This window comes from Macaca mulatta, chromosome 7 (genome assembly GCF_049350105.2).
Source record: "Macaca mulatta isolate MMU2019108-1 chromosome 7, T2T-MMU8v2.0, whole genome shotgun sequence".
Classification (NCBI taxonomy): domain Eukaryota; kingdom Metazoa; phylum Chordata; class Mammalia; order Primates; family Cercopithecidae; genus Macaca; species Macaca mulatta.
Window position 1 is genome coordinate 18,701,178 of NC_133412.1, and position 24,225 is coordinate 18,725,402.

The following is a 24,225-nucleotide window of genomic DNA, read 5'->3' on the forward strand; positions in this document are numbered from 1 at the left end:
CAGCTAATTTTTGTAGTTTTAGTAGAGATGGGCTTTCACCATGTTGCCCAGGCTAGTCTCAAACTCCTGAGCTCCAGTAATCTGCCCACTTCAGCCTCCGAAAGTGCTGGGATTACAGGTGTGAGCCACCATGCCTGGCCAATATTTTTCAATACAGGCCAGTTTTTTGTCCTCTGAGTTGGTTTGTCTAATACGTCCTCATGTTTAGATTCAGACTAGGAACTGTTGGCAGGAATCCCACAGAGCAATGCTGTTGCTTTCTCAGTAGGCACCCTAGGAGGCACAAGTGCTGGGTGTTCCTATGACTAGTCTTGTTAACTTCCATCCGTTGGTTATGGTGGTGTCTGCTAGGTTGCTCCTTTGTGAAGTTACTCTTTTACCACTTGTAATTAATAAGTATCCTGTGGAGAGTTACTCTACATAAGTATCCTTTTTTCGTTTGTTTCATTTTGTTTTGAGACAGTATCTCTCTCTGTTGCCCAGGCGAGAGTGCAGTGACAGGATCTAGGCTCACTGCAACTTGTGCCTCCTAGTCTCAAGCAGTTCTACTGCTTCAGCCTTCCGAGTAGCTGGGATTATAGGTGTGCACCACCATGCCTGGGTAGTTTTTGTCTTTTCAGTAGAGACAGGGTTTCACCATGTTGGCCAGGCTGGTCTCCAACTCCTAACCTCAGGTGATCTGCCCGCTTTGGCCTCCCAAAGTGCCAGGATTCCAGGCATGAGCCACCAAGCCCTGCCAAATACCCTGTTTCTCATGAAACTTTCACTTTCTGGTTTTATAGCTAAAGTCTAAGCAGAAGCCCCTGCAACCATTCCAACTCTGACAGAACATTGTTTTGCCTTGTTTTACGGATACATTGGGGAAACTTAAGGACGAGAACTTTAGAAATGGTATTTCTTGGAAACCTACTTGCTTATAAATCAGTGATTGAAAGAAAATTTTAAAAAAAATTAATAAGAGATGAAAGCTCATTGAATATTTTTAAAATAGATTACTTCAAGTTGAAAAAGATGTAAGATTGAGGCTTTCTTATATTTTAAGATTAGACTCATAGCTCTATAGCATATTATATGGGGCCCTTTATGGTTTAACCCGCTATCTGTCCTATTCCCAATGTCCTCCACTCCCTCTTATGTACCCTACACTTCAGCAATTTCAGCCTACCTCAGTTTCTCTGAATGTCATTATTTCCACTGTACTATAACCTTATATATCACTATTGTTCCCTCTGCCTGGTATGGTTCTTTTCCTTCCTTGCCTAATAAATTCCATTAAGGTCAAAAAAATAAGCGACAGAATTTGAGAAATGATTATGGTAAGTGGGAAAAAATTACCTAACCTAATATATACCATAATTTCAACTGGAGTTAAATAATAATAATAAGCTGGCTACAGTGGCACATGGCTGTAGTCCCAGCTACTCTGGAGGCTGAAGCAGAAGTATCACTTGTGCCCAGGAGTTTGAGACTAGCTGGGCAACATAGTGAGACCCTGTCTCTTAAAACAAGCAAACAGGCCAGGTGCAGTGGCTCTCGCTTGTAATCCTTACACTTTGAGAGGCCAAGGTTGGTGGATTACCTGAGGTCAAGAGTTGAAGACCAGCCTGGCTATAAACAAACAAACAAATGACCACAACCAAAATAAGCAGAAGAAGCAGAGGACCAGAGGAAATATGCCAGATGTTCATGGTGTTTCTTTGGCTGATTGGATTACCTGACTTTTATCACATCAGTTGTAACGATATTATGTTCATAATAAAAACTGAAAAAGTTGTTTTTTAACCGATACGTATATGTTTAAATTTAATTTATATTAAATAATGTTTTAACAATAGAGACGGGGTCAGGCATGGTGGCTCACTCCTGTAATCCCAGCACTTTGGGAGGTCAAGGCGGGCAGATCATGAGGTCAGGAGATGGAGACCATCCTGACTAACACGGTGAAACCCCATCTCTACTAAAAATACAAAAAGTTGGCCGGGCATGGTGGCGGATGCCTGTAGTCCCAGCTACTCAGGAGGCTGAGGCAGGAGAATGGCATGAACCCAGGAGGCAGAGCTTGCGGTGAGCCGAGATGGCGCCACTGCACTTCAGTCTAGGCGACAGAGCGAGACTCCATCTCAAAAAAAAAAAAAACACGGCCGGGCGCGGTGGCTCAAGCCTGTAATCCCAGCACTTTGGGAGGCCGAGATGGGCGGATCACGAGGTCAGGAGATCGAGACCATCCTGGCGAACACCGTGAAACCCCGTCTCTACTAAAAAAATACAAAAAAAAACTAGCCGGGCGAGGTGGCGGGCGCCTGTAGTCCCAGCTACTCGGGAGGCTGAGGCAGGAGAATGGCGTAAACCTGGGAGGCGGAGCTTGCAGTGAGCTGAGATCCGGCCACTGCACTCCAGCCCGGGCTACAGAGCGAGACTCCGTCTCAAAAAAAAACAAAACAAAACAAAACAGAGATGGGGTCTCGCTGTGCTGCCCAGGCTCGTCTCAAACTCCTGTGCCCAAGCCATCTGCCCATCTCAGCCTCCCAAAGTGCTGGGATTACAGGCATGAGCCACTGCACCTGGCCAACTTTCTGTATTTTTATTTTATGTATTTATTTTTTTTGAGACAGAGTCTTGCTTTGTTTCCAGGCTGGAGTGCAATGGTGCAGTCTCGGCTCACTGCAACCTCCGCCTTCCGTTTTCAAGCAATTCTCCTGCCTCAGCTTCCCGAGTAGCTGGGATCACAGGCACACCCCACCTCGCCCAGCTAATTTTTGTATTTTTAGTAGAGACGGGGTTTCACCATGTTGGCCAGGATGGTCTCGATCTCTTGGACTCATGATCCACCTGCCTCAGCCTCTCAACGTGCTGGGATTACAGGTGTGAGCCACTGGGCTCCACAGGCGTCAGAAAATTTCTGAATGCCTACTTGAAGCATATGAACTGTAATCGTAGGAATGCTGTAACTAATTCTTTGTGCTCCTTATGTGCTATTTCTACAACCACCTTGGCAGAGCCTACCATGTGAAAATGCTCTGTTAACTTACACATATTTCTTTTTCCTTTCTTTTTTTTTTTTTTTTTTTTTAAAGAGATGGAGTCTCACTCTATTGCCCAGGCTGGAGTGCAGTGGTGCGATCTTGGCTCACTGCAAGCTCCGCTTCCCGGGTTCATGCCATTCTCCTACCTCAACCTCCGAAGTTGCTGGAACTACAGGCACCCGCCACTACGCCCGGCCAACTTTTTGTATTTTTAGTAGAGATGGGGTTTCACCATGTTAGCCAGGATGGTCTCAATCTCCTGACCTCGTGATCCGTCCGCCTAGACCTCCCAAAGTGCTGGGATTACAGGCGTGAGCCACCATGCCCGGCCACATATTTCTTAATGAGAACTTTTTTGATATCCTTCATTATTTCTGTGTCTTTGGATTTAGGTAACAAAGATTCAAAGGTACCTTCAAAAAGAAAGAAATCTGTCTACACGGATGAGTCATCCAAACCTGGAAAAAATAAAAGAACTGCAATCACTACTCCTACTCCAAGTAAGTTTTGTAGGCAAAGCCATAATAAGTAATGGTTGCCCCACTTCAAACTGATGTTGGACTGGAACAGCTAAAAGCATAGAGGCTGGAACCAGTTTACATTCTAGTTCTCTCATCTTTTAGGCTTAAGATCTTGGGGAAATTACTCATCTTCAATAAACTCACTTCCTCAGTGTAAAGTGGAAATAGTTATACTATAGTACCTATTTCTTTTTTTTTTTCTTTTTTTTTTTTGAGACAGGGTCTTGCTCTCTCGCCTAGGCTAGAGTGCAGTGGCGTGATCTTGGCTCACTGCAACCTCTGCCTCCCAGGTTCAAGTGATTCTCCTGCCTCAGCCTCCCGAGTAGCTGGGACTACAGGTGTGCTCCACCACGACCAGCTGATTTTTGTATTTTCAGAAGAGACGGGGCTTCACCATGTTGGCCAGCATGGTCTCGATCTCTTGACCTCGTGATCTGCCTGCCTCAGCCTCCCAAAGTGCTGAGATTCCAGGTGTGAGCCACCCTGCCTGGCCTATAGTACCTATTTCATCAGGTTGATAGATACATAAATTGAGAATACTTTTTCCACTACTGCTTCCCTATCATGGCAAATAGCGTGCAGCAAGGATTCAATAAACATCTGATGAATGAATGTACGAAGTACTTGGTACAATGCCCACCTTCTAATAAGTTTTTCATAAGTCTAAATGACTCTGTTTTTGGACATGTAATTCTTCTTCTCTCTTGTATTGTTGGAACATTGCTTGGCACATAGAATGTTGATTATTATATTTATAGTAGTTACAATGCTGCTCATCTTATATTCAAAATTCAGTAAATGTTCATATACTTAATCAGAACAGGATACAGCAGGGGTCAGCAAACTGCTGCCTCCCTTGGCCTGTCTTATATCCTTTGAGCTAATAATGGTTTTTATATTTTTTAAAGAATTTAAAAAGAAGAAGAATGGCCAGGCATGGTTCTCACACCTGTAATCCCAGCACGTTGGGAGGTGCAGGAGGGTGGATCACCTGAAGTCGGGAGTTTGAGAACAGACTGGCCAGCATGGTAAAACCCCGTCTCTACTAAAAATACAAAAAAATTAGCTGGATATGGTGGCAAGTGCCTTTAACCCCAGCTTCTCAGAAAACTGAGGCAGGAGAATCGCTTGAACCCAGGAGGCGGAGGTTGCAGTAAGCCAAGATCACGCCATTGCACTCTAGCCTGGGTAACAGAGCAAGACTCCATCTCAAAAAAAATAAATAAAAACAAGAAGAATATGAGACAGAGACCATATCACATGTTGCCATAAGGCCTAAAATACTTTTTTTGTTTGTTTTCTTTTTGTTTTTGAGATGAAGGTTTGCTCTTATTGCCCAGGCTGGATACCTCCCGGGTTCAAGCGATTCTCCTGCTTCAGTGTCCTGAGTAGCTGGGATTACAGGCATGTGCCACCACACCCGGCTAATTTTTGTATTTTTAGTAGACAGGGTTTCTCCATGTTGTTCAGGCTGGTCTCGAGCTCCCGACCTCAGGTGGTCTGCCCACCTTGGCCTCCCAAAGTTCTGGGATTACAGTTGGGAGCCACCATGCCCAGCCAAGCCTTAAATACTTTTATCTAGCCCTTTATAGAATAAGTTTATCAGTCGTTGACATACAGCATTATAAAATATCAAATTCATGATTAAATAAAGACCACTTGTGACTAATTGGTAAGGGAGAAGATAAATCTTCTACTGTCATCCTCTGGACTAAACCAAGATGTCAATTTAGTGAAATTTGTCAATGAGGAGATGGTGAATGTTTGATAGTTTATAAGACGAATGTGCTTTGCCCCTGAGTTTCCAAAAACTAAGTATTTTGAAATTAATGTTTTAGCAAAAATTATATTGAAGTTGAATGTCAGGGATGCAAAAAAGAGAATAAGTGTTAACGGAAAAACACAGAGAAGGTAAATGGATTTTGTTTTGTTACTAACTTTTATATTGGGGGAACATTCTAGACTTTAAGAAGCTTCATGAAGCTCATTTTAAGGAAATGGAGTCCATCGATCAATATATTGAGAGAAAAAAGAAACATTTTGAAGAACGCAATTCCATGAATGATCTGAAGGTATGTAGATAAAATTATGTTCTTAATGGGACTAAACTGTTTGATTATAATTTTGAAACTATATAACACCATGGTTACAACAACTGGCTATCACTCTACCAGTAGATTTGTTTGAGTTTAATATATCTTTATCTGGCCGGGCGCGGTGGCTCAAGCCTGTAATCCCAGCACTTTGGGAGGCCGAGGCGGGCGGATCACAAGGTCAGGAGATCGAGACCACAGTGAAACCCCGTCTCTACTAAAAATACAAAAAATTAGCCGGGCGCGGTGGCGGGCGCCTGTAGTCCCAGCTACTCAGGAGGCTGAGGCAGGAGAATGGCGGGAACCCGGGAGGCGGAGCTTGCAGTGAGCCGAGATCGCGCCACTGCACTCCAGCCTGGGCAACAGCGTGAGACTCCGTCTCAAAAAAAAAAAAAAAAAAAATATCTTTATCTAAAACTTGCTTTCCCCTACTCTGAGAATTTTCAAAATCCTCTGGATAAAACTGAATCCATGGCCAAGCGCAGTGTCTCATGCCTGCAATCCTAGCATTTTGGGAGGCCAAGGCAGGTGGATTACCTCAGATCAGGAGTTCAAGGCCAGCCTGGCCAACATGGTGAAACCCTGTCTCTACAAAAAAATACAAAAAATTAGCAGGGGTTGGCACACGCCTGTAATCCCAGCTACTCAGGAGGCTGAGGCAGGAGAATCACTTGAACCAGGAGGCCAAGGTTACAGTGAGCCAAGATCATGCCACTGTGCTCCAGCCTGGGTGACAGAGTGAGACTCCGTCTGAAAAAACAGAAAACAGTGAATCCTGACTATGAGAAACTATTTCCAAAATGGCAATGTCATTCTACTTTCCATATTCAGATGTTTTGCCTATTACTTTCATTGAGGATGAACCAACTTATGGCTGAAGCCGTCTTCTTTCCCTTGTCCCTTATGTAAAGAAAAATGGGTGATTAATAGTGGCAAACCTGAAGGGTTCCTGTGGTAACAGCTCCCTCTAGGGCTTTCAGTCCAGGTCCCACAGGACTCAAAGCCTCCTCAAAGTAAGAGAAGGTGATAAAGTCAACTCTGAGACTGAGTTAGCAGAGTAGTGAGTTAATAACATTCTAGCAAGTTGATGTTATTGGTATCTGGTGTTAAGGCAGTGCCGAAGGGAGGGCAAGAAACACATTTTAAAATATTGATTGATTTATGTATTTTTCTTATAAAGTCAGGGTCTCCCTGTGATGCCCAGGCTCTCCTTGAATGCCTAGGCTCAAGTGATCCTCCCACCTCAGCCTCCCAAAGTGCTGGGATTACAGGTGTGAGCCACCAGATTATATTTATTTCTATTCGCTGTATTTAATTCTTAACCCCATGTTTATGTTACATAACTTCCCTATTTCTTAAAAATAATTTAAGGCCTATTCTCAAAATAATTTAAGTTTATGGTATTAAATATAAAATAGTATAGTCAATTTAAAAGCACTGTTAGTGGGTACAGTATTGATTACCATCAGTCTCTCAGCTGAGTTTAAGTTTTCTGGCAGCTAGGGCCAAGAGGAAAACTCACTGGGTGATAAGTTGTAAATAATTTTATTTAAGTACCTAAGCTTCTTGGTGAGAAGCTTCATTGAAATAATAAACATTCATTTTAACAATGTAAAACCACTGTTACAACAATTTTTTTTTCTTTTTTTTTTTTGAGACAGAGTTTTGCTCTTGTTGCCCAGGCTGGAGGGCAATGGTACGGTCTCAGCTCACTGCAACCACCTCTGCCTTCCTAATTCAAGCGATTCTCCTGCCTTAGCCTCCCCAGTAGCTGAGATTACGGGCACCCGCCACCACACCCAGCTAATTTTTATATTTTTAGTAGAGATGGGATTTCATTATGTTTGGCCAGGCTGGTCTCGAACTCCTGACCTTAGGTGATCAACCCACCTCCCAAAGTGCTGGTATTACAGGCATGAGCCACCGCTCCCATCCTCACTGTTACCACATTTGAAGGCCCTGTTTATCAAACTTTTTTTTTTTTTTTTGAGATGCAGTCTCACTCTGTCACCCAGGCTGGAGTGCAGTGGTGCCATCTTGGCTAAACCTCTGCCTCCCGGGTGCAACAGATTATTTTGCCTCAGCCTACCAAGTAGTTGGGATTACGGGTGCCCACCACCACACCCGGCTAATATTTGTATTTGTAGTTTTATTTATTTATTTTTTTAGACAGAATCTCATTGTGTTGCCCAGGCTGGAATGCAGTGACACAATCTCGGCTCACTGCAAACTCTGCCTCCTGGATTCAAGTGATTCTCCCACCTCAGCCTCCCAAGTACCTGGGATTACAGGCGACCATCACCACGCCCAGCCAATTTTTGTTTGTTAGTTTGTTTTGACACAGAGTTTCGCTCTTGTTGTCCAGGCTAGAGTGTAATGGTGCAATCTTGGCTCACCGCAACCTCCACCTCCCAAGTTCAAGTGATTCTCCTGCCTCAGCCTCCTGAGTAACTGGAATTATAGGCGCTCGCCATCACGCCTGGCTAATTTTTTGTATTTTTAGTAGAGATGGGGTTTCACTATGTTGGCCAGGCTGGTCTTGAACTCATGACCTTGTGATCCACCCACCTCAGCCTCCCAAAGTGCTAGGATCACAGGCATGAGCCACGGCCCCCAGCCCCTGCTACTTTTTATATTTTTAGTAGAGACAGGATTTCACCATGTTGGCCAGGCTGGTCTCAAACTCCTGACTTCAGGTGATCCACCCACCTCGGCCTCCCAAAGTGCTGGGATTTCAGGCATGAGCCACCACTCCTGTCCTCACTGTTACCACATTTGAGCATTTGAGGGCACAGTTTATCAGTCTCTCTTTTTTTTTTTTTGAGACAAGTGTCACTCTGTCACCTAGGCTGGAGTGTAGTGGTGCAATCTTGGCTTACTGCAACCTGCACCTCCCGGGTTTGACAGATTTCGCCAGCATTGCAAAACCCTGTCTCTACTAAAAATACAAAAAATACCCAGCCGTGGTGGTGAGCACCTGTACTCCCAGCTACTCAGGAGGCTGAGACAGGAGAATCACTTGAACCCAGGAGGCGGAGGTTGCAGTGGGTGGAGGTCATACTATTGCACTCCAGCCTGGGCAACAGATCAAGACTCCATCTCAAAAAAACAAAAAAAATAGGCCGGGCATGGTGGCTCATACCTGTAATCCCAGCACTTTGGGAGGCTGAGGCAGGCGGATCACCTGAGGTCAGTGGTTTGAGACCAGCCTCACCAACGTGGAGAATCTCCGTCTCTACTAAAAATACAAAATTATCTCATCATGGTGGTGCATGCCTGTAATCCCAGCTACTCGGGAGGCTGAGGTAGGAGAATTGCTTGAACCCAGGAGTCAGAGGTTGCAGTGAGCTGAGATCATGCTATTGCACTCCAGCCTGGGCAACAAGAGTGAAATTCCACCTCAGAAAAAATAATAAATTTACTTTAATTTAATTTTAAAAAGCTTTCAGCCAGTCACAGTGGCTCACACCTGTCAATCCAGAACTTTGGGAGGGTGAGGCCGAAGGATCACGTGAACCCCGGTGTTCAAGACCAACCTGGGCAATACAGTGAGACTCCATCTCTAAAGAAAAAAAAACAGTCAAGCTGCTGCTTTGTATATTTTGTAATATGGATGACATAATTTTCTAAGTAAAAGTTAAGAACAGAGCAAGAGGCCGGGCGCGGTGGCTCACGCCTGTAATCCCAGCACTTTGGGAGGCCGAGGCAGGTGGATCACAAGGTCAGGAGATCGAGACCATCCTGGCTAACACAGTGAAACCCCGTCTCTACTAAAAATACAAAAAAAAATTAGCCGGGCGCAGTGGCAGGCGCCTGTAGTCCCAGCTACTTGGGAGGCTGAGGCAGGAGAATGGCGTAAACCCGGGAGGCGGAGCTTGCAGTGAGCCGATATCGCGCCAATGTACTCCAGCCTGGGCGACAGAGCGAGACTCCGTCTCAAAAAAAAAAAAAAAAGAACAGAGCAAGAACAACTGTCTCAACCATAAACTTTGAGAATTACCCTAGAAGATGTGTTGAATAAACGAATAGTTTATCTTACTTTTTAGTGTAACTCCAGCCTGGTAGACCCATCTGAATGAGTTTAGTTCTAAAATGACACTGTTCACCCTGAATGTTTAAGGAATTGGCCTATCAGATGTATAACTTGGTATGATCTCTTTGGAGACTAGAGAATAAAAAAAACCAATTACAATAACTTCACCATACCTGAGATGAAGTTGCTCTTGGCACATTTGGGGTTTGATCGTTTGGATGGTGATGGACAATAATAAGCAGATATCCTAAAGAGAATCATTCTGGCCATGACAGCCTCTCTTTGACTTTCATGGTAACAGAAGGCAGACTTGTTTGATCTAGTTGTCAAATGGCCTCTAAAAAGATTAGAAAACTATCTGGGTGTGGTGGCTCATGCCTATAATCCCACCTACTTGGGAGGCTGAGGTTGGAGGGTTGCTTGAGCCCAGGAGTCAAAGACCAGGCTGGGCAACATAGCACAACCCCATCTCAAATAAACAAACACCTACATACCTACGTTTAATTAATTTATTTTAATTAATTATTCTTTTTTTTTTTTGAGACAGAGGCTCGCTGTGTCGCCCAGGCTGGAGTGCAGTGGCTGGATCTCAGCTCACTGTAAGCGCCGCCTCCCGGGTTTACACCATTCTGCTGCCTCAGCCTCCCGAGTAGCTGGGACTACAGGCACCCGCCACCACGCCTGGCTATTTTTTTTGTACTTTTAGTAGAGACGGGGTTTCACCGTGTTAGCCAGGATGGTCTCGATCTCCAGACCTCGTGATCTGCCCGTCTCGGCCTCCCAAAGTGCTGGGATTACAGGCTTGAGTCATCACGCCCGACCAATTATTCATTTATAATAAAAAGATCGAAAACTTGTATTCCAGGGTACCTTATATAGTTATAAATCTCTATACTTTATAATTGTCTATTTTTATGCAGTTTTGCTTTTTCTCAATTTTTACTTATTTATCTGTATTAATGGTATATATTATCTAATTATACATATATAACTTTTTTTCTTTTTTTTTGAGACAGTCTCACCCTGTCACGCAGGTGATAATTCAGTGGTGCAGTGATGGTTCACTGCAGCCTCAACCTCCTGGGCTCAGGTGATCCTCACACCTCAGCCTCCTTAGTAGCTGGGACGATAGTCATGCACTACTACACCCGGCTATTTTTCAGTATTTTGCAGAGACAGCCCTCACTGTGTTGTCCAGGCTGGTCTCAAACTCCTAGGCTCAAGCACTCCTCCCTCTTCTGCTTCCCAAAGTACTGGGATAACAGGCATGAGCCACCAGATTATATTTATTTCTAGTCCCTGTATTTAATTCTTAACCTACATTTTTACTTTTCTAAATATTAATTTCAATTGTCATATCTCAGTTGACAGGTAATTGCTTGCAACGGATCTTAGACCAATGATAATAAGATATTCAGTTACTCTTTGTGCCTTGACAGTATCTAAGAAAGATACCCTAAGTGAAACCCTTCAAGCATTTGTTTCCTTCCCTCTTTTTGTTTTTTGTTTTAAAGGACTTAAAAAAGCTATTGTTTGGGGATAGAGGGAGAGGGTGGAATTATTTGTAGATTCCACATGTTAAATATATAATAAGTTCTTTAAGTTTGTTTTTATAGAGACAAGATCTCCTAATGTTGCCCAGGCTGGTCATGAACTCCTGGGCTTAAGCGATCCTCCTGCCTCGGCCTCCCAAAGTGCTGAGATTGCAGGATGTGAGCCACTGCACCTGGCCTAAGTTTATATTTAATAAACTGTATATAACGTCTCAAAGCTTCTGTATTTCCAAAATAATCTCTTTTTTTCCCCCCTTTTTGACTACAAAGGACTGTTTTTCTACATTATGTCTCTAGTTAGAAAATGTCTGGCTAGGCTGGGCGTGGTGGCTTACGCCTGTAATCCTGGCAGTTTGGGAGGCTGAGACAGGCAGATCACAAGGTCAGCAGTTCAAGACCAGCCTGGCCAACATAGTGAAACCCCGTTTCTACTAAAAATACAAAAATTAGCCAAGTGTGGTGGCAGACGCCTGTAGTCCTAGCTACTTGGGAGGCTGAGGCAGAAGAATTGCTTGAACCTGAGAGGTGGAAGTTGCAGTGAGCTGAGACTGTGCCATTGCACTCCAGCCTGGGTGAAAGAAACAGACTCCCTCTCAAAAAGAAAAGAAAACAAAATGCCTAGATAGCTGGGCACAGTGGCTCATGCCTATAATCCAAACACTTTGGGAGACTAAGGCAGGCAGATCACTTGAGGTCAGGCATTTGAGACCAGCCTGGCCAACATGGCAACATCCTATCTCTAAAAATACAAAAATTAGCTGGGCATGGTGGCAGGTGCCTATAATCCCAGCTACTCAGAAGGCTAATGTGGGAGGATTGCTTGAACCTGGAAGGTGGAGATTGCAGTGAACCCATATCGTGCCACTTCACTTCAGCCTGGGCAACAGAGCCAGACTCTGTCTCAAATTTATAAAAAAAAGAAAGAAAATGCCTGGGTCCATAGCAGCTGGGAAAGACTTTCTTGTAACTGATTACTCAGCCACAACCGGAAATTGCTCTTTATAGCAGAATCCTCATAGCGATAAATGGCAGGTAACTGTGGAGCCAGCCAGACAGGTAGAATAGGATGAGGTGAGGTAGTTGGGAAGGGAAAGATTCCAAATGGAGTTACAAATGAGGAATGAAACAGGGATAAATGGAAATGCTCTTCTGAACTTTGCCTAGGAGACAATACTGTATCAGAGGCCAAGCCTTTTTTTTTTTTTTTTTGAGATGTAGTCTCACTCTGTTGCCAGGCTGGAGTGCAATGGCATGAACTCGGCTCACTGCAACCTCCACCTCCTGGGTTCAAGTGATTCTCTTGCCTCAGCCTCCTGAGTAGCTGGGACTACAGGCGCGTGCCATGATGCTCAGCTAATTTTTGTATTTTGAGTAGAGAAGGGGTTTCACCATGTCGGAGGGCCAAGCTTTTAAAATGGTGCATTTTCTCTTCAGCAGCATCCCATCAATAAGGGAGGGGTCAGGACTCCAGTACCTCCAAGAGGAAGACTCTCTGTGGCTTCTACTCCCATCGGCCAACGACACTCGCAAGGCCGGTCTTGTGGCCCTGCAAGTCAGAGTACCTTGGGTCTGAAGAGGTCACTCAAGCGCTCTGCTATCTCTGCAGCTAAAACAAGTGTCAGGTAAAGAAATCACTTCAAAATGTAATCATGAACAAGATTTTACATGGATCATATAAAAAAATTTTTTTAATTGGCAAATAATATTCGTACATACTCATGGGGGTACGTAGTGATGTTTCCTTTTTTTTTTTGAGACAGAGTTGCGCTCTCTTGCCCAGGCTGGAGTGCAGTGGCGCGATCTCAGCTCACTGCAACCTCCGCTTCCCGGGTTCAAGCGATTCTCCTGCCTCAGCCTCCCGAGTAGCTGGGACTACAGGTATGTGTCACCATGCCCGGCTAATTTTTTGTATTTTTAGTAGAGATGGGCTTTCATCATGTTAGCCAGGATGGTTTCAATCTCCTGACCTCATGATCCACCCACCTCAGCCTCCCAAAGTGCTGGTATTACAGGCGTGAGCCACCACGCCCGGCCCATAGTGATGTTTTAATACATATATTGTATGGTAGTCAGATCAGGGTAATTAGCATATTCATCATCTCAAACAGTTATCATTTCTTTATATTTAGTATCCTCCTTCTAGCTATTTGAAACCACCATGCCCAGCTAATTTTGCAAGGTCTCATTATGTTGTCCAGTCTGGTCTTGAACTCTTGGGCTCAAGTGACCCTCCCGCCTTGGCCAACAAAAGTGCTGGGATTACAAACATGCAATTGCACCAGCCTTTCTTTTTTTTTTTTTTTTTTTCTCAAATGGAGTATCACTCCATTGCCCAGGACTGCAGTGGCGAGATCTGGAATCACTGTAATCTCCTCCTGCCAGGTTCAAGCGATTCTCAGCCTCCCAAGTAGCTGGGACTACAGGCACGTACCACCACAACCGGCTAAGTTTTCATTTTTAGTAGAGACAGGGTTTCACCATGTTGGCCAGGCTGGTCTCAAACTCCTGACCTCAGGTGATCCACCTGCCTCGGCCTCCCAAAGTGCTGGAATTACAGGCACGAGCCACCGCACCTGGGCACACCCGGGTATACATACCTCTTAAATTTCTCATTCAAATCATGAATTGTTTTCCTGATTTCATTGACTTGTCTGTATTATTTTGTGTGTCTCACGGAGTTGCCCTAAGATTATTATTTTGAATTCTTTTTCTGGTATTTCATATATTTCCCTATGAATTGGGTTATTGGAGAATTACCATTTTTCTTTGGAAGTGACTTGTTTCCCTACATTTTCATGGTTTATGTGTCCTTGCATTGATTTCTACACATCTGTTAGGAAAGTGACCTCTTCCAATTTTATAGAGGAGGTTTCATAGGGAAGAACATACTCATATGAATAGGTCTTGGGGTGTCAGTTAAGTGGAGTGTGTTGGCCTTGGTTCTAAGTGGGCACAGGAATATAGTCTCTGTGTAGTTTCTTCAGCTGTAGTGCATTTGAGTGGCATTTGTAAGTCTCTCAGTAGCCTAGGCTAAGAGAGTTGGTGGTGATGGTGGCTTTGCCAGGTTTGGGACCGTGGGGCTGTTTCTCAGCCCCAGTATGCAGTTGCATGGCTGCTGGGCTGACCTTGGGGCATATCTACCAGAGGCTGCTTGCAACACTGCCTCTCAGGCCCTTACTAGGAGTACAGGGGCGTTGGGCAGGTCAGGGGCTTCTCTGCAGGGGTGAGGCATCTCACAGCTGTTTCTCAGGCCCTAGCCACAGGCACATAGCCACTCAGTCAGCACCGGAGTACTCCCAAAGTACTGGGATTATAGGTGTGAACCATCTCACCCAGCCTGCCCATGTTTTAATCAGATTTTCTTTTCCTGTTCTCCAATGTAGTTTTTAAAACTTAAAAACTTTAAAACTTAAAACTTAAGTTTAGAAGTCTATTTATTGAATTAGCTTGGAATATGAAGTACCTATAATTGGTAGTTCTGATTTCATTTAAGAACACCATGGCCCAGGAGCGGTGGCTCATGCCTGTAATCCCAGCACTTTGGGAGCCCGAGTCGGGTGGATCACCTGAGGTCAGGAGTTCAAGACCAGCCATGACCAACATGGTGAAACCTCGTCTGTACTAAAAATACAAAATTATCTGGGCATGGTGGTGCGCACCTGTAATCCCAGCTGCTTCGGAGGCTGAGGCAGGAGAATCGCATGAACCCAGGAGGTGGAGGTTGCAGTGAGCCAAGATCATACCATTGCACTCCAGCCTGGGCGACAGAGTGAAACGTCGTCTCAAAAAAAAAAGAACACCATGGTCAGAGGGTTGGCCCTTCACTGCAATGTACAGGTGGGTCTGGACTTCACACCATAAGATACCATTAATTGAATGAAGGCTCATTGTTATTTTATGAACCATTAAGAAAAATCAGACTAGGCTTGGTGGCTCACGCCTATAATCCCAGCACTTTGGGAGGCCAAGGCGGGCAGATCACAAGGTCAGGAGTTCAAGACCAGCCTGGCCAACATAGTGAAACCCCATCTGTACTAAAAATACAAAATTAGCCAGGCGTGGTGGTGCATGCCTGTAATCCCAGCTACTGGGGAGGCTGAGGCAGTAGAATCACTTGAACCTGGGAGGCAGAGGTTGCAGTGAGCCAAGATTGCACCATTGCACTCCAACCTGGGTGACAGAGTGAAACTCCATCTCGAAAAAAGAAAAAAATTAGCCAGGCACAGTGGCACATACCCATAGTCCCAGCTACTCAGGAGGCTGAGGCAGGAGGATGGCTTGAACCTAGGAGGCAGAGGTTGTAATGAGCTGAGATCACACCACTGCACTCCAGCCTGGGTGACAGAGCCAGAACCTGTCTCAAGAAAAAAACCTACCAATCAACTACTGACATCTTATGAATTGTAAAAACACATCCCAATTTCAGAGATGTTAAAATGTAGAAAAAATACTATCAGTGAATCAATCAAATACATTTGTGGCAATTTGCCATATGTAAAGAATGGTAAAGAATGGGTTTATTTCTCTACCACTCAAATGAATGACATTCTTTTAGGAAGATACAAGACCTGTTCTCACCACTCATCTAGCATAGCAGTCTTCTGCTCCCTGTGACTTCCCCTCACAAGGAGGAGGAGGAGGAGGAGGAGGAGGAGGGAAGAGGAGAGAGGAAGGAGGAAGAAGAAGAAGAAGAAGAAGAAGAAGGGGAGCTTTTGGCTTGCCTCTTGGACTATAATGAGACCTCCAGGCCTATTCCTCCAGCACCATCACAGGGAGAGCAGAAAAGACAAGAACATATTTTACAAATAACGTTAGTTGATATGTGATTTACTTTAGCATTAGCCTTTTAGGAATATGTCTCTTCTGCAAAAGAGGTTCATTCCTATGACAAGTATTAATTGAGGCCCTTTTCACTGCTTGCTGATAGTCAAGTGGTTTTATTTATATGCTAGACACAAGTTACTCTTGCCACAGTACTCATGTCTTGTACTCTGCTGTCCTATTTAGGTTTTCAGCTGCTACTAAAGATAATGAGCATAAGCGTTCACTGACCAAGACTCCAGCCAGAAAGTCTGCACATGTGACCGTGTCTGGGGGCACCCCAAAAGGTGAGGCTGTGCTTGGGACACACAAAGACCACCAAGGGGAATTCTGCTGCTGGTAAAAAATAAATAAATAAATAAATCTGCTTCATTTTTAAGCCATGTAACTTCCCAAAATGATCAGGTGTATCTGTTTTCTTTTTTTCTTTTTCTTTTTTTTGAGATGGGAGTTTCACTTTTGTCACGCAGGCTAGAGAGCAATGGCGCGATCTTGGCTCACTGCAGCCTCTGCCTCCCAGGTTCAAGCAATTCTCCTGCCTCAGTTTCCTGAGTAGCTGGGATTACAGACATGCAGCACCACACCCAGCTAATTTTGTATATTTAATAGAGACGGTTTCGCCATGTTGGTCAGGCTGGTCTCAAACTCCTGACCTCAGGTGATCCGCCCGCCTCGGCCTCCCAAAGTGCTGGGATAACACGAGTGAGCCACTGCACCTGTCCTGTATCTGTTTCCTTAAACTCTTTCCATTTCTATAAAATCAAAAACAAAAATTTGGCCGGGCGAGGTGGCTCAAGCCTGTAATCCCAGCACTTTGGGAGGCCGAGACGGGCGGATCACGAGGTCAGGAGATCGAGACCATCCTGGCTAACACAGTGAAACCCCGTCTCTACTAAAAATACAAAAACTTAGCCGGGCGAGGTGGCAGGCGCCTGTAGTCCCAGCTACTCGGGAGGCTGAGGCAGGAGAATGGCGTGAACCCGGGAGGCGGAGCTTGCAGTGAGCTGAGATCCGGCCACTGCACTCCAGCCTGGGTGACAGAGCGAGACTCCGTCTCAAAAAAAAAAAAAAAAAATTTAACATAGTATATTTTTCATTGTGTACTAGAGAGGGAAATGCCAGAGACATAAGCAAAAACCAGGTATCTGCCTGAGAGCTCCATCTAATCCTAAAATGGTGACCCTCCAGGAAGGGCACTGTGCCCATTGTGGGACTCAGGGATTCGGAGGACGAGCACAGTATTCATTACAGCCTCGGATTGGTCCTAGAGGACTCTGACACTAACAGGATCCCAGACCACAGACTTCATGTTTCAAGATTCAACCATGTTGACTCATTTTCACTGTATTTTTCAGTGGTATGGGTATATGTCAGTTTATATATTTTACTATTCATGAACATGTGGGTGGTTCCAGCTTTCATTATTATATATGATGTTGCTATGAATACTCTTAAACATGTCTCCTGTACATCTGCAAGAGTTTCCCTAGACCTAGGAGCAGAACAGCTGGATTGGAAAATATGCAGATATTTACTGTCTTGGATGAATTGTACCAATCTATGCTTCCAGCAGCAGTGTATGGCAGCCCCTTATCCTACTCCCTGTCAGCATTTCATATTGATACAGTGGGATAGCTTGAACACAGGGTTTTGTGCTTTTTTTAACTGGGTGATCTTAGATCCTGATTGCTGTTTCACAGATGTAGGCAAGGGTTCACATCTGGCAATGACCTGTGGCTTCCCCCTGTGAAAAGAAAGGATTGGCCGGACACAGTGTCTCTTGCCTGTAATCCCAGCACTTTGGGAGGCTTAGGTGGATGGATCACTTGAGGTCAGGATTTTGAGACCAGCCTGGCCAACATGGTGAAATCCTATCTCTACTAAAAATACAAAAATTAGCCAGGCGTGGTGGCGTGCATCTATCGTCCCAGCTACTCAAGAGGCTGAGGTAGGAGAATCGCTTGTACCAGGAAGCAGAGGTTGCAGTGAGCCGAGATTGTGCTACTGTACTCCAGCCAGCCGGGGCAATACAGTGAGACCCTGTCTCAAAAAGAAGGAAAAAAAAGAGAGAGAAAGGATTAACTGATGGCCAACTGTAGCAAAAAGGCTAACTAAACTACACCATCCTTAGGCTGGGCATGGTGGCATGGAGATCAACCTGGCCAACATGGCAAAACCTCGTCTCTACTAAAATTACGAAAATTAGCCGGGCGTGGTGGCACTTGCCTGTAATCTCAGCTACTCACTTGAGAATCACTTGAACCCAGGAGGCGGAGGTTGCACTGAGCCGAGATCACATCACTGCACTCCAGCCTGAGACACAGAGCAAGACTCCATCTCAAAAAAATAAAAATAAACTATACCATCCCGGATATTTTTAGCTTCACAGTACAAAAATTCATATTCTTTTTTTTCTGAGACGGAGTCTCACTCTATCATCCACACTGGAGTGCAGTGGCACCATCTCGGCTCACTGCAACCTCTGCCTCTTGGGTTCAAGCGATTCTTCTGCCTCAGTCCCCCGAGTAGCTGGGACTACAGGTGCCTGCCACCACGCCTGGCTAATTTTTGCATTTTTGGTAAAGATAGGGTGTCACCGCATTGGCCAGGTTGGTCTCGAACTCCTGACCTCATGATCTGCCCGCCTCCGCCTCCCAAAGTGCTAGGATTACAGGCGTGAGCCACCGCGCCCAGCCAAAAATTAAAATTCTGAAGTGATAAGAGCCCTTATTAATAATATTCCTGACTTTAAACAATCCTGCCTCAGCCTTCCAAAGTGCTGAGATTACAGGTGTGAGCCAACAGGCCATGAATCTTCTCAACTATGTGATTAGGTTCTTTTTATGTTTATTTATGTTAATGATAATACTATTAATAATATGTAATTTTTATGGGACTTATCAGAGAAATAAGCTGAAAAGTTACCGTTCTTTCTTTCAACAGAATTCTAAACTCCCATCTGATCTTAGGAAATGTCATGATATTCAGAACATTTACAAAGCTACTTAGCAAAGGAAACTAATCTCAATGCTTAGCTTTCCTCAATTATTGTTTTCTTCTCTTTTCTCCATTTTAACCCTTATTTCAGACTCTTTCATCTATTTCAGACAATCTATTCTTGTAGATTGTCTTAGTCCTTTGGGGCTGCTATTATATAACAAAGCACCGAAGACTGTGTCTTATAAACAGCAGGAATTTCTCTCTCATAGTTCTGGAGGCTGGATGAGGGCAGATCAGGGCACTAGCATGATTCTAGTGAGGGCTCTTTTCCAGGTAGCAGACTACCAACTTCTCGTTGTATGCTCATGTGGCAGAAAGAGAGCTAGAGAAAATTCTATGGGGTATCTGAATCCCATTCATGACCTATTTACCTCCCAAAGCCCTACTTCCTTACACCAGTCGTATTGACGGTCAGGATTTCAATATGAATTTGGGGTTGCAGGAGATACAAACATTCAAGCTATAACTTTTTTTTTTTTTTTTTTTTTGAGACAGAGTCTTACTCTGTTGCCAGGCTGGAGTGCTGTGGTGTGATCTCAGCTTGCTGCAACCTCCAACTTCCTGGTTCAAGGGATTCTCCTGCCTCAACCTCCTGAGTAGCTAGGATTACAGGCACGTGCCACCACACCTGGCTAATTTTTGTATTTTAGTAGAGACAGATTTCACTATGTTGGCCAGGATGGTCTCGATCTTGTGACCTCATGATCCGCCTGCCTCAGCCTCCCAAAGTGCTGGGATTACAGGCATGAGCCACTGCACCCGGCCTTTTTTTTTTTTTTTTTTTTTTTTTTTTTTTTTTTTTTTTTTTGAGATGGAGTCTTGCCCTGTCGCCCAGACTGGAGTGCAATGGCGCAGTCTCAGCTCACTGCAAGCTCCACCTCCCGGGTTCGAGTGATTCTCCTACTCAGCCTCCCAAGTAGCTGGGATTACAGGCATGTGCCACCACACCTGACTAATTTTTATTTTTATTTTTTCTCTGAGATGCAGCCTTGCTCTGTCACCAGGCTGGAGTGCAGTGGCACGATGTCGGCTCACTGCAACCTCTGCCTCCCGGGTTCAAGCGATTCCCCTGCCTCAGCCGAGTAGCTGGGACTACAGGCATGCACCACCACACCCAGCTAAGTTTTTTTTTTTTTTTTTTGAAACTGAGTTTCACTCTTGTTGCCCAAGCTGGAGTGCAATGGTGCAATGTTGGCTCACTTCAACCTCCACTTTGTGGGTTCAAGCGATTCTCCTGCCTCAGCCTCCCAAGTAGCTAGGATTACAGGCATGCGCCACCACACCAGGTAATTTTGTACTTTTAGTAGAGACGGGGTTTCTCCATGTTGGTCAGGCTGGTCTTGAACTCCCGACCTCAGGTGATCCACCTGACTCGGCCTCCCAAAGTGCTGAGATTACAGGTGTGAGCCACCGCACTCCCAGATAATTTTTTGTATTTTAGTAGAGACAGCGTTTCACCATGTTGGTCAGGATGGTCTCGATCTCCTGACCTTGTGATCTGCCCACCTCAGCCTCCCAAAGTGCTGGGATTACAGGCATGAGCCCCATGCCCAGCCTATAACATGTATTTTTAAGATTGAGAAGTAACACTTTTGGCCGGGCGCGGTGGCTCAAGCCTGTAATCCCAGCACTTTGGGAGGCCGAGACAGGCGGATCACGAGGTCAGGAGATCGAGACCATCCTGGCGAACACGGTGAAACCCCGTCTCTACTAAAAAATACAAAAAACTAGCCGGGCGAGGCGGCGGGCGCCTGTAGTCCCAGCTACTCGGGAGGCTGAGGCAGGAGAATGGCGTAAACCCAGGGGGTGGAGCTTGCAGTGAGCTGAGATCCGGCCACTGCACTCCAGCTCGGGCGACAGAGCCAGACTCCGTCTCAAAAAAAAAAAAAAAAAAAAGAGAAGTAACACTTTGATAAATGCTTTAACAGGTCTTTGTTTCTAATTAAGCTCTTGGGTTTCTTTGGTGTGTTTTTAGTTATTACCCCATTCAACCTGACAACTGAGGCAACGCAGACTCCAGTCTCCAATAAGAAACCAGTGTTTGATCTTAAAGCAAGTTTGTCTCGTCCCCTCAACTATGAACCACACAAAGGTACGTGGGAGTGTTTTAAGCTACAGGGCCTATAAAATACTTAAGATTGGTGGGATGCGGTGGCTCATGCCTACTAAAAATACAAAAATTAGCCAGGCGTGGTGGCAGGCACCTGTAATCCCAGCTGCTTGGGAGGCTGAGACAGGAGAATTGCTTGAACCTGTTAGGCGGAGGTTGCAGTGAGCCGAGACCGCGCCATTGCACTCCAGCCTGGGTAACAAGAGCGAAACTCCATCTAAAAATAAAAATAAAAAATGACAACTTAAGAATGAACAAATTCTGCAGCTGGGTGCAGTGGCTCTCGCCTGTAATCCCAGCATTTCAGGAGGCTGAGGTGGGCAGATCACTTTAGTTCAGGAGTTTGCGATCAACCTGGCCAACATGGTGAAACCCCATCTCTACTGAAAAAAAATAAGAAAATTAGCCTGGCATGGTGGTGGCACCTATAATCCCAGCTACTTGGGAGGCTGAGGCAGAAGAATTGCTTGAACCTAGGAGGCAGAGGTTGCAGTGAGCCAAGATTGCACCACTGCACTCCAGCCTGGGCGACACAGTGAGACCATGCCTCAAGAAAACAAAAACAGGCCGGGCGTGGTGGCTCACACCTGTAATCCCAGCACCTTGGGAGGCCAAGGTGGGTGGATCACGAGGTCAGGAGATCGAGACCATCTTATCTAACATGGTGAAACACTATCTCTACTAAAAATACAAAAACAAAATTAGCCGGGCATGGTGGTGGGCGCCTGTAGTCCCAGCTACTCGGGAGGCTGAGGAGGGAGAATGGCGTGAACCCGGGAGGTGGAGCTTGCAGTGAGCCAAGATCACATCACTGCACTCCAGCCTGGGGTACAAAAAAAAAAAAGAAAGAAAGAAAGAAAAGAAAAACAACTCTGCCTCTAAAGTTGTTAAAAAAAAAAAAACCCTAGTGACCCAGTGGAAGCCATATGTGACTACCTAGAATTCCTTTCCCCTGCCTCTGCTTCCACATAGACCCGTGATTTAAAAGACTTTTCATTAAACAATTAATAATTACTTGATTCAGCAGGGTGCAGTGGCTGATGGCTGTAATCCCAGTACTTTGGGAGGCACAGGCAAGAGGATGACTTGAGCCTGGGAGTTCAAGAGCAGCCTGGACAACTTAGCAAGACCCTATCTCTACCAAAAAATTTAAAAATTAGCTGGACATGGTGACACGTGCCTGTGATCCTAGCTATTCAGGAAGCTGGGATGTGAGGATTGCATGAGCCAGGGAGGTTTGGGCTGCAGTAAGCCATGACTGTACCACTGCATTCCAGCCGGGGCAACAGAGTGAAACCCTATCTCAATAAAAAAGAAAAGCAGGACATAGAGCCAGGTGTAGTAGTATGTATGCCTGTACTCCCAGCTATATGGAAGGCTGAACTGGGAAGATCACTTGCAGCCAGGAGTTCAAGGCTGCAGTGTATGCTATGACTGTGCCTATAGAGAGCCACTGAAGCCCGTCTCGACTACTAAAAATACAATAATTAGCTGGGCACGGTGGCGTGTGCCTGTAGTCCCAGCTACTCGGGAGGCTGAGGCAGGAGAATTGCACGAACCCCAGAGGCAGAGGTTGCAGTGAGCCGAGATCGTGCCAGTACACTCCAGCCTGGACAACAGAGCTCCGTCTAAAAAATTAAAAAAAAAAAAAAGGCTGGGCGCGGTGGCTCACGCCTGTAATCCCAGCACTTTGAGAGGCCAAGGCGGGCGGATCACAAGGTCAGGAGATCGAGACCATCTTGGCTAACACGGTGAAACCCCGTCTCTGCTAAAAAAAAAATACAAAAAATTAGCCGGGCGCGGTGGCGGGCGCCTGTAGTCCCAGCTACTTGGGTGACTGAGACAGGAGAATGGCATGAACCCAGGAGGCGGAGCTTGCAGTGAGCCGAGATGGCGCCACTGCACCTTAGCCTGGGCGATGAGCAAGACTCCATCTCAAAAAAAAAAAAAAAATTAAAAAAAAACAAAAACTATATTTAAATTTAAAAAACAGGCCGGGCGCGGTGGCTCAAGCCTGTAATCCCAGCACTTTGGGAGGCCGAGACTGGAGGATCACGAGGTCAGGAGATCGAGACCATCCTGGCTAACACGGTGAAACCCCGCCTCTACTAAAAAGAATACAATAAACTAGCCGGGCGAGGTGGCGGGCGCCTGTAGTCCCAGCTACTCGGGAGGCTGAGGCAGGAGAATGGCGTGAACCCAGGAGGTGGAGCTTGCAGTGAGCCCGGATCGCGCTACTGCACTCCAGCCTGGGCAACAGAGCCAGACTCCGTCTCAAAAAAAAAAAAATTTAAAAAACAAAACAGGCCGGGCGCGGTAGCTCAAGCCTGTAATCCCAGCACTTTGGGAGGCCGAGACGGGCAGATCACGAGGTCAGGAGATCGAGACCATCCTGGCCAACACGGTGAAACCCCGTCTCTACTAAAAAGACAAAAAACTAGCCGGGTAAGGTGGCGGGCGCCTGTAGTCCCAGCTACGCGGGAGGCTGAGGCAGGAGAATGGCGTAAACCCGGGAGGCGGAGCTTGCAGTGAGCTGAGATCCGGCCACTGCACCCCACCCCGGGCGACAGAGCAAGACTCCATCTCAAAAAAAAAAAAAAAACACAAAACAAAACCAAAAAAAAGCAACACGTAAACTTCCAGAAATTGGGTCCCAGTTCTTTTTTGTAAAATTGCAAATTGGTTGGACACAGTGGCTCACGCCTGTAATCCCAGCACTTTAGGAGGCCAAGGCAGGCAGATTGCTTGAGAACAGGAGCTCGAGACCAGCATGGGCAACATGACAAAACCTCGTCTCTACTAAAAAATACAAAAATTACCTGGGCATGGTGGTGTGTGCCTGTAGTCCCAGCTACTCATGAGTCTGAGTTGGGAGGATCACTTGAGCCCAGGAGGCGGAGGTTGCTGTGAGCTAAGATCAGATCACACCACTGCACTCCAACCTGAGCAACAGAGTGAGATTCTGTCTCAAAGAAAAAAGTATAATTGTCAATAGCAGGTAACCACAGATGAAGGGAATGAAGTTGGGAATATAAATCAAACAATCTTCTTAAAACTCTTTGTCTCTGTCC

General features: G+C 45.5%; 1 protein-coding gene across 19 annotated transcripts in view; it reads left to right on the top strand.

The window, feature by feature from the left end:
* The window catches only part of NUSAP1 (nucleolar and spindle associated protein 1), a 93,185-nt gene that overhangs the window by 64,789 nt on the left and 4,171 nt on the right, over window positions 1-24,225 (top strand). For 13 of the 19 annotated variants that reach the window (XM_077939116.1, XM_077939115.1, XM_077939119.1 and 10 more), the window contains exons 8-12: window positions 3,416-3,523; window positions 5,507-5,616; window positions 12,658-12,845; window positions 16,231-16,331; window positions 21,020-21,136. In XM_077939116.1, the coding sequence (XP_077795242.1) occupies window positions 3,416-3,523; window positions 5,507-5,616; window positions 12,658-12,845; window positions 16,231-16,331; window positions 21,020-21,136 (624 nt within the window). The remainder of the gene's footprint in view (window positions 1-3,415; window positions 3,524-5,506; window positions 5,617-12,657; window positions 12,846-16,230; window positions 16,332-21,019; window positions 21,137-24,225) is intronic. The other 6 variants (XM_077939122.1, XM_028850760.2, XM_015141976.3 and 3 more) reach the window with 1 other exon arrangement.